Below are 10,884 nucleotides of genomic sequence, written 5' to 3'. Positions count from 1 at the left end.
TGTGAGCAGTTCTGGCTCAAGGGCACAAGGATCCCACCTGTACACAAATTCGTGCAACAAGTCTCTAGTAATTAATAAATGATAATAAATAAACTTTTGTGGACTGAAAACTGTAAACCTACTTTTACCCACCACTGTATTGTATGTAGTACTAATGTGCAGACTGAAAGTTACTATCTTTGTAAAGGTTAGAGCAGATAATGAGGCAAGACTGGCATATGTAGTTATCAAACATTTTCCAGGTTTCCAGGCTCCCCCTAGTAGCCAACTATTGCTGAAACTAACCGTGAGAGGACTGGCAAGGAAGACATTTAATTAGTATGTTTGCATTTTCTGTGTGACAAAGAGTACGAGTGGCAAGGGTGGTAAGGATTGAGACACAATAAAAAACACACAAATTCACATTATCCACTGGCTGTACCTTTGCTCAGGAAACACAAAGAGATTAGTAGCATGAACAATTGAACACTAGCACTATTTAAAATAATGTAAAATAGTAATATTCTAGGAATTAGGATATTTTAATAATTGTTTAATGGCCAGTGTTTTATGATCTGAAATAATAAAAATTCGCAGTGATTAGGTCAATGGTCTGTGGCATATTCTGTAACATTACTACAGCCAGGAGAATAAAACTTAGTACATGGAAAATTGGATACGATTTGGTTTCTTTTTTGAAATTGTAAATTGTTGCTTTTCTTTCTAAAATGCAGTAGAACATTTCATTGTTCTTCCTTAGATGGAATTGTAACGTCTTGCTGTTTTTCCTTAGGTAAAGTCTTGACATTTTGTTCTTCTTACTCAGCTGAAAGTGACACACTCTACTCTTCACTGATATCTGTTCTTCTTCGTGTCAGAAAAGCCAAAACTACCAAGCATAATAAAAGCATAAAAAGAACGAACCAAAATAGGTGCAGGTAATACAGATTTAGTCCAATTGTTCTCCCAGGGGGTGGCCCACTATCAATACTACCTCCATGGCCTTTTTTCAGGCAGAAGGGAGGGTCCCAGTCATAGTTACAATGGCAGTGCTGTCTGTTGTTGCAGACTCCTTTTAAATTACAGGTCTCAGGTGAGCAATCAGTTACCAGAAGTGACCTATGGACACACTTCCTTTGGATGCAGACATGTTCTGCCCCACACTCTGTCCCATCTTTCACATCACCAATGTCAGGTTCTGTCATCCCAAAATGGTAGTCGGTACCCCAGCAGGTGATGTCACTGATGTGAGTCCAATGCACAGTAGAATGATTTCTCAGAAGGGGAAGTTCTGTCACGTTATCACACTGAATCCTCCCGCACAAGGTATCTGAGATGTCACATTTTAGGTATGTAGCGTTCATCAAACCACAGTTCCCAAAACGGTCACCTCGGGTGTTCATTGCTCTGTAGCAACTCTGATTTGCACTCTTGGCCTTTTTGCCAAATATGTTCCTACACTGCTCTTCACGGTTATTGCATCTCTTTTCATAGCAGTAGCCACCGCCCTTGCATGGCATCCCATTCTGCAAGTACACATCCTCTGGACAATGGTAGGATGTCCCATTGCACCACTCTGGGAGATCACAGTCATTTTCCTCTTGTCTACAAACTCTGCCTGTGGGCAGGATCTGGCAGTCTTTGCAACAAAGGCCAGAAGCACAGGCAGCCCCAGGGCTGAGAGTGCAGTCTGACTCACAGCACGGATCTTTCATACACAAATGTAAAGCACCACAGTCACATTCTTCTCCTTCTTCAACCACACTGTTTCCACACCGTGCAAGTGTGAAGATGTTTCCTGTATTTGATGAAATGTACAAACAATTTTTCCTTGCTATGTTGCCCATGAGGTCCATGAAGTAAGCATAGCTGCAGTTACTGAATCTAGTTGCACTTCCTTTTTTTGGAAACATTATGCAGGTTTTATGTCCACATGTACAAGTTGGTCCATCATGATCCATACCCAAATTATGACCAATCTCATGTGACACAATGTATGCAAAAGAATACACATTATCATTCATGAAACTATCAACTCCACAATTAAAAAAGCCTTTACATACGCCTCTTAGATAGGCTAAGCCAACAGTAATACCATAGCTACGCTTTACAAAAAGATGTGTAACATCATGGGGAATGCGGTCACTGAAGCCAGTTCTTTTCCATTTGCAAAATTCGTTCAGGAGACCATCTATGGTATCTATTGGAACTGGGTTTTTTTCAGTCCAGACCTCAAGTCCCATTAAAACAACATCAACATCCAGTGAACTCAAAAAGTTATCTATTCCATTGACTACAAGTAATACTTCATACTGCACAGCTGTGGTGTTACTTTGGTGATGAAGATAGCGATTGTGCTCCACCACCACAGCCAGTTCAAGAAGTCGCCTGTGAGTCCACCAGCCTTCATACCCACTCTGCATCAAAGTGAAATTAGCACTCTCCTGAAAGTTCAGTTGTCTTGCTATTTCTTCATCTGTTAATCCACATTTCATGGGTGGCAACTGTGTCTCTTCACTCTTTATCCTATATAAGAGATGTTCAAATGTGGTAGAACGTCTCTTGGGCTCTATTTCATAAACAATGTCATTTGTCTGTAATATGCCCTGTAAACCTCCCAAACAGGTACTGAGGGCAACCACAGATTCTGGGTCCCCCTCCACATAACCATGATAGTAGCAGTCATTCTGGATGAAAGGCCGTTCCTCAAGAAGAGCGCCCTGGTCCGAGTAGGTAACCACTCGGAAGTGTCTGGATAGAAAATGCCTGTTGACCTTCATGTGGACAATGTGTCTCTGGCCCCCAAAATGCATTCTGTACGAGAGCCAGTCTTTAGTCTTCATGCCAATGCCAGTGCCTGTTACCTTCAAGGGAATCACCACTTCTGGGGCACCACGGTGTTGGGAGAGCACAACCTGGAACCATCCATATGGGAACAGAATCACCCCCAGCCAGAGTGGCAGGAGAGTGTTCCTCACACACACCAGGGCCTCACTCACAGCCATTATGGAGCCACCATAGACAGCCATTGGTGAGAGCAAAATAGACGGGCAGGAAACATCACTGTTCCCGCTGAGCTGGGTGTTCAACACTGACTTTGAATCTGTTCTCTGGCAGGCTCATACCATCAGAGTAGCACACTGGAAGAGAAAATAGAGTAGAGACAGGGTTGGCAGTTATGGGAAGGCCAATGTGGAGTAGGAAGAGAAACATAAGAGTTAATTTGGATTGTTGTTTGGCTAAAGACATGACAGAATACTGCATGCATTTGCCCTTAAGAAATTGTAAGGCAACCTGGATCATGTGGCTAAGTTGGTTGAGTGTCATCCCATACACCAAGAGGACAACTGGTTCAATGTCTGGATTGTGGGTTCAGTCCTCAGTAGGGGTGTGCATGAGGTAGCTGATCAATATTTCTCTCATTGTTATTTCTGTCTCTCTCTCCTTTTCCCTTCCTCTGTCTTTAAAGATCAATAAAAACATATTCAAAGGAGAATTGCAAGGCAGTGTATGACTGTATAAAAACATGATGATTGGTCATAGACTCACACACACACACACACACACACATATATATATCCACACTCTTTTTTTTATTGCTTGAAGTATTACAAAGAGTATACACCTTTTGAACCTAGATGAATGGTACATAGGTTTTAATGATACTGTTGTTTAACTACATGAACATGAATGAACATTTTCACAATAAATATATAAATCATAGGGACTTATTGGAAAGGTGAACATATGTCATGTTTGAGAAGGAGTTTTATTTATATTTATTGACTTGATATAAATATATAGATTTTCTTTTTAATATTTTCTTTTTATTATTTTTTAAAATATTCTTTTTTATTTTTCAATTACAGTTGACATACAATATTATATATTGTTGTTAGGAGTACACCTAGTGAATAGACCTTATATAACTTACTAAGTAATTATACCAATTAATCTCAGACCTATCTAATAAAATACATGCATAGTTGTTAGAATATTATTAACTGTAATCCCTCTGCTGTACTTCACATTCCCATAACTATTCTGTTACTACCAATTGTACTTCTTAATCCCTTCACCATTTTTTACCAACCCCCCCAAACCTCCTCCCACCTGGCAACCATGAAAATATTCTCTGTATCTATGAGTTTGTTTCTGTTCTGCTTGTTCCTTAATTTTCTTTTCTTTTTTTTTTTAAAAAAAATTCAGTTGTTGATAGGTATGTATTTATTGCCATTTTAAATTTTATTTTAGTTTTTCAGCTTTATTAAGCTATAATTGACAAATACAATTATAAGATCTTCAAAGTGTATGAAAGATTCCTTTATTATTCCTTTATTCCTTTATTGATTTAAAAATTTTCTTCAGTTTTGAAAGTATTACAGATGTTCCCTTCATTCCCATTGACCTCCCCTCCTTCCCACTTCTGTCCCCTCCCCAGGCCTTCAGCCCACTGTTGTCTCTGTCCATGGGTTATTCATGCATGCCTATAAGTTGGTTGATCTCTTCCTTCACCCCTCTCCCTTCCCTCTGAGGGTTCTCAGTCTATTGCCTGCATCCATGTCTCCGGGTATATTTTATTTGTCATTCTATGTTGTTCATTAGATTTCATATATAAGTGAGATCATGTGATACTTGTCTTTCTCTTAGTGACTTATTTCACTTAGCCTAAGACTCTCTTGGTCCCTCCATGTCGTCTTAAAGGATAAGAGATTCTTCTTTTTTATACAGCTGTATAGTATTCCATGATGTAAATTAGGGGTGCAGAATGTCTGACCTACAGACTGCCGAAGGCCCACTAGATCATTTGGTCTGGTGCTGCCAAGGCATTAGGGGTGAGTTAATTAAATGTTTGTCCAAATATCGCAGGCTAATTTTTAATTTTGTATGGTCTGCCCATATGATGTTATAATTATCCAAATGGCCCCTGGTAGAAAAAAGGTTCCCCAGCCTTGGACATGTACCATAGTTTTTTTTTTTTTGTTTTGTTTTTGTTTTTTTTAATCCACTCATCTACTGATGGGCATTTGGGCTGCTTCCTGATCTTACCTATTGTAAGTAACGCTGCTATGAACATACGAGTGCATATATTCTTTCTGATTGGTGTTTCAGGGTTCTTAGGATATATGCCTATCAGTGGAATCATTGGGTCAAGTGGCAGTTCCATTTTTAACTTTTTGAGGAAACTCCATACTGTTTTCCATAGTGGCCGTACTAGTCTGCATTCTCACCAGCAGTGTACTAAGGATCCCTTTTCTCCACATCCTCATCAGCATTTGTTGATTGTTGATTTATTGTTGGAAGCCATTCAGGCAGGTGTGAGGTGGTATTTCATTGTTATTTTAATTTGCATCTCTCTGATGATTATAGTGATGTTAAGCATTTTTTTGTATGCCTCTTTGCCATTTGCATGTCCTCTTTGGAAAACTGCTTATATAGGACCTCTGCCCATATTTTAACTGGATTGTTTGTCTTTCACTTGTTGAGCTATATGGATACTTTATATATTTTGGAAATTAACCCCTTATCAAATGTATCATTGGCAAATATGTTCTTCCAAACAGTAGATTCCCTTTTCACCTTGATGCCAGTTTCTTTTGTTGGGCAGAGTTTTATTTTGATGTAGTCCCATTTGTTCATTTTTTTCCTTTGTTTCTCTTGTCCTAAGCCAGGTTTGGGGAACCTTTTTTCTGCCAAGAGCCACTTGGATATATGTAACCTCATTCACTTAATATAATTCACTTATAATAAATTTATGTTGCTATGAAAAAGCTCCTAGATTTATTGAATTATGAGTCCTACCAGTGCTGCCTGGTAGGGCCAGAACAAATGATTTCACAAGCCTTATACTACCTGTGGGCCACATGTTCCTCACCCCTGCCTTAGGCATTGTATCTGCTACCTGAGATGTCTGATATTTTGCTGACCACCTTTTCGTCTTTTCCATTCAGCTACCAGTGATGGCGAACCTATGACACACGTGTCAGAGTTGACACGTGAACTCATTTTTTTGGTTGATTTTTCTTTGTTAAATGGCATTTAAATATATAAAATAAATATTAAAAGTATAAATCTTTGTTTTACTATGATTGCAAATATAAAAAAATATCTATATGTGACACAGCACCAGAGTTAAGTTAGGGTTTTTCAAAATGCTGACACTTCGAGCTCAAAAGGTTCACCATCACTGCTAGCTGCTAGACTATGTCTTCAGATTGGAGCATTTAAGACATTTACATTTAAGATTATTATTGACTAGAGGCCTGGTACACAAAAATTTGTGCACTCAAGGGGTCCCTCAGCCTGGCCTGTGCCCTCTCGCAGTCTGGGACTCCTCGGGGGATGACCACCTGCTGGCTTAGGCCTACTCCCCAGACATCCCTCTGGCAGCCTGGGAGCCTTTGGGGGATGTCTACTTGCCAGCGGGGAGCAGGCCTAAGCTGCAGTCGGACATCCTTAGCGCTACTGAGGAGGCAGGAGAAGCTCCCACCACCACTGCTGTACAGGCAGCCATCAGCCTGGCTAGTGGCTGAGCAGAGCTCCCCCTGTGAGAGCACACTGACCACCAGAGGGCAGCTCCTGCATTGAGCTTCTGGCCCCTGGTGGTCAATGTGTGTCATAGTGACCAGTCATTCCCAGTCGTTTTGCTGTTAGGGTCAATTTGGATATTACCCTTTTATTATATGGGATAGAGGCCTGGTGCATGGGTGGAGGCCAGCTGGTTTGCCCTGATGTGTGTCCTGGATCAGGGTGGGGGTCCTACCGGGGTTCCTGGACAGCCTGGGTGAGAGGCTGATGGGTGTTTGCAGCTGGTCACACCCCCTTCAGGATGGGGGTCCCCACTGGGGTGTCTGGCAAGCCTGGGTGAGGGCTGTTGGCTGTTTGCAGCTGGTCACACCCCCTTCAGGGTGGGGGTCCCTATTGGGGTGCCTTGCCAGCCTGGGTGAGGGGCTGATGGCTGTTTGCAGGCTGGTCAAGCCCCCACCACCAGTGGGGACCCTCATGCATGGAGGTTTGGCCAGCCTGGGTGAGGGGCTGATGGCTGTTTTCAGGCTGGCCGCACCCCCTTTAAGGTGGGGGGTCCCCACTGGGGTGCCTGGCCAGTCTGGGTGAGGGGCTGAGGGTCATTATCAGGCTTGCCAAGCACCCCCCAGTGACGGAAACTCCCAGCCTCACCTTTTTTTCTTTTTTTTTTTTAATTCTAGGATTTATTTACCTTCTACAATTGAAACTTTATAGCCTTGAGAGGAGCTCAGAGCTGGCCAGGGAAGGTGGGAAGCTTGGCTTCCTCCATCGCCAGGGGAAACCCAAGCCTTCTGCTCACTCCAGCTCCATGGTCACAGCCGGCTGAAAGCAGGTATCTGGGGTTTATTTACCTTCTATAATTTAAACTTTGTTGCTTTGAGTGGAGCTCAGAGCCAGCCGCGGCAGGAGGGAAGCTTGGATTCCTCCATCATTGGGGCAACCAAGCCTTCTGCTTGCTCCAGCTCCATGGCTGCTGGCCGCCATCTTGGTTGGATTAATTTGCATATAGTTGCTCTGATTGGCTGGTGGGTGTGGCTTAAGGCATAGCAAAGGTACAGTCAATTTTCATGTTTGTCTTTTATTAGTGTAGATAGGTACATATTTGTTGCAATATTTATCCTTTATGCCTGTGTCCCTCCCTCTCTCTCCATTCTTCTTCTTACAACAGTCTCTTTAGTATATCTCGCATTGCTGTTTTGGTGGTAATTAACACTTTTTGTGTTGTTGTTGTTTTATTCTTTTCTTTTTTTTCTGTCTGCAAAACTTCTAAATTCACCTTCAACTTTGAGTGATAGCCCCCACCACCAGTGTGGGGGTAGAGTAGTCTTGGATTCATTTCTCTGTGTATTTCATGCCACCCCTTTCTGGCCTGAAGTCTTTCTACTGAGACATCTGCTCACAGTATATTGGGACCGCCTTTGTAGATAATTTTCTGTCTCTCTTGCAGGCTTTAAATTTCATTCTGTGTTGGAAGAATTCAGGAACCAAGATGGAATAAACGCTGGTATCCGCACCTTTCCACAGCCACATCAAAATTACAATTAAGATATAGAACAACCATCATTCAGAACTCATGATATCTGGCTGAATGGAAGTCCTACAACTAGAGAGTTAAAGAAAAAAGCACATTAAGACTGGTAAGAGAGGTGGAAGAATGGAATGGGTAGTTTGACACTCATGTGCCATGTGTTTTTAATTGGGAAAGTTATCTTGGCTGAAGAAACCTCCTGTGTGGAGCATGGGGTCCCAGCCACACACCAGGCCCCCAGTCCATGGTTTTAGAGCCTGGAAGAGGAGTCCCCATAAATTTAGGCTGTAAAAACCAGTGGGAATTGTGGCTGAGTGACACTGAGCTGCTGGATTCCCAGGAAGTTCCTCTGAAAGATCCCACACATGAACGTACTTGGATCCCTCTCTCTGAGTTCCAGTGTTGTGGCAGAAACTTGAAATGATTCAGGGACATACAGGGAGAACCTAAGTTGTATGGCATAAGGGCAAGAACTTGGGGGCAGCTTTGTCCTAAACAAAAGTGCTGGGCCATCCCTCTCCACAGAGCTGATTGGCAGGCACCATACCTGAGTCTCATCAACTTGGCCCACAGTGCTTGCCCCTCCCTGGTGATTCACTGAGATCCTGCTCCCCCAGGCTGTTTGCAGTGGTTTCTCCATATGAATAGCAGGTTTGGCTCAGATTTTAAATTTTCCTAAAAGCTCTCAAATAAGCAGCAGCTGAAATCAGTCTTCCCCATGCCTATTGATAAGTGTCTTGAGGACTAGCACAAGCAGCAGCTTTCCAAGGTTCACAGCATGGTCTCTCCTGGGCACCTCCTGGGCCAACACAAGTAATAGCCATTTGAAAATAATTTTGTAGCTTGTGCTGCATAGCCCTATGCAGGTCACAGGCAGTGGCTAACTTTTCAATTTAAGGGAAGCTACACAGCCAGTGCACCCGGTAGAGAGCTTCATACCATACCAGATTACAATCCTTCCATATCCACGAGTGACAAAGGGGTGGACTGTTGAGCATCAAAGCTCCACTGAAGCAAGTTCTGCTCCATAGGGGTGTTTCCTGCAAAGCAACTCTTGTACTGTAGTTGTAGCTAGTCCTCACAGCTAGTTGGCCTGGGGGCCAATTCCTCCCAGTGACACCATTAGCAATCAAGGCTCAACTACAGCAGGACAGTGCAAAGAGATCACACAGGGGTGTACCTAGAATTCCCAGATTAGGTTACTAGGAAGGCTGAGCCTGTGGGCCCTATAGGACAGCTACTACACTTGGCCAGTCGACCAATTTCAGAAGATACAGCAGCTCTACAGAATACATAGAAACAGCCAAAATGTGGAAACAAATAAACATGTCACAAATGAAGGAAGGGAAGAAATCTCCAGGAAAAGAACTAAATAAAATAGAAGAAAGCAAACTATTAGATACAGAGTCCAAAACAATGGTTATAAGAGGCTCAAGGAACTTAATGAGAGCTTCAAGGATCTTAGTGAGAATGTCAAGGAACATAGTGAGAATTTCAAGGAAATCAATGAAAACATCAAAGACATGAGAAAGGACCTGTAAGAAATGAAGGATACACTAACTGAAATGAAAGATAATAATTTACAGAGAATCAACAATAGAATAGAGGATTCTGATAATCAAATCAGTGATTTGGAATATGAGAAAGCAAAAAATCCCATCCAATCAGAAGAGCAAAAAGGAAAAAGGATCAAGAAAATATGAAGATAGTGTAAGGAGCCTTTGGGACAACTTCAAGCATATCAACATTCTCATCATGGAGTGCCAGAATGAGAAGAAATTGAAAACCTATTTAAAGAAAACTGTAATGACAGAAAATTTCTCCCAACGGTGAAAGAAACAGACACACAAAATGAGGAAGCACAGAGAGTTGCAAGTAAGATGAACCGAAAGAAGCTCACTATATGTCATATCATAATTTAAATGCAAAAATTAAAGACAAAGAGAGAATCCTAAAAGCAGTACCAGAAAAGCAGTTTGTTACCTATAAGGAAGTTCCCATATGACTGTCAGCTGATTTCTCAACAGAAAATTTGCAGGCCAGAAGGGAATGGCAAAATATATTCAAAGTGATGAAAAGCAAGGACCCAGAACCAAGATTATTCTACCCATAAAAGCTATCATTTAGAATTTAAGGTCAGATAAAGACCTTCACAGATGAGAAAAAGCTAGAGAGTACATCACCATCAAACCAGTATTACAAGAAATGTTAAAGGGTATTTTTAAGAAGAAGTATAAAGATAAAAACTATGAACAATAAATGGCAATAAGTACATATCTATCAATCACTGAATCTAAAAATCAAAATAAACAGGGAATCTAATGACCCAAATAAATGGATGAATAAAATAGAACCAGAGGCATAGAAACATGGAACAGAGTGATGAATCTCAGAGGAGAGTGGGGAGGATGAGCAGAAAGTGATTCACCAAATAACTTATATTCATTACCCATGGACACAGACAATGGGATGGTGAATTCTGGGGCAGGGCAGGATCCAGGTGGAGGAGGGAAATGGGGGGAAAATGGGGAGGGATATCTGTAATACTGTCAACAATAAAGATATGAAAAAAAGATTCTTTGTTTTTAACATTTGCCATTTTAATTATGATGTGTCCTGGTCTGGGCCTTTTGGGTGCATCTTTATTGTGACTTTCTGTGTTTCCCTGACTTGTTTGAATTTTTTCTTTACCAGGTCAGGGAAGTTTTCTGTCATTATTTTTCAAGAAAATTCTCTATTCCTTGCTCAGATTCTTCTCCTTCTGGTACCCGCATTAAGCAGATGTTCTTTTGTTTCATGGTATCCAAAAGCTCCCTTGAACTCTCCTCCTTCTTTTTAATTTTTTTCCCCCA

At 41.6% G+C, this 10,884-nt stretch overlaps 1 protein-coding gene across 1 annotated transcript; it reads right to left on the bottom strand.

Moving 5' to 3' along the window:
- Nucleotides 1–821: 821 nt before the first annotated feature.
- Nucleotides 822–3,008, bottom strand: LOC139011786 (disintegrin and metalloproteinase domain-containing protein 25-like). The gene has a single exon (XM_070417264.1). The coding sequence runs from the start codon at nt 3,006–3,008 to the stop codon at nt 822–824; it is 2,187 nt and encodes a 728-aa protein (XP_070273365.1).
- Between the last annotated feature and the right edge of the window lie 7,876 nt (nt 3,009–10,884).

Source organism: Myotis yumanensis, unplaced genomic scaffold (assembly GCF_028538775.1).
Source record: "Myotis yumanensis isolate MYYU_CA2020_CCGP unplaced genomic scaffold, mMyoYum1.0.hap1 SCAF_5, whole genome shotgun sequence".
NCBI lineage: Eukaryota > Metazoa > Chordata > Mammalia > Chiroptera > Vespertilionidae > Myotis > Myotis yumanensis.
Note: the sequence above shows the minus strand (reverse complement) of the source record. Positions and strands in the feature narration are given on the sequence as shown.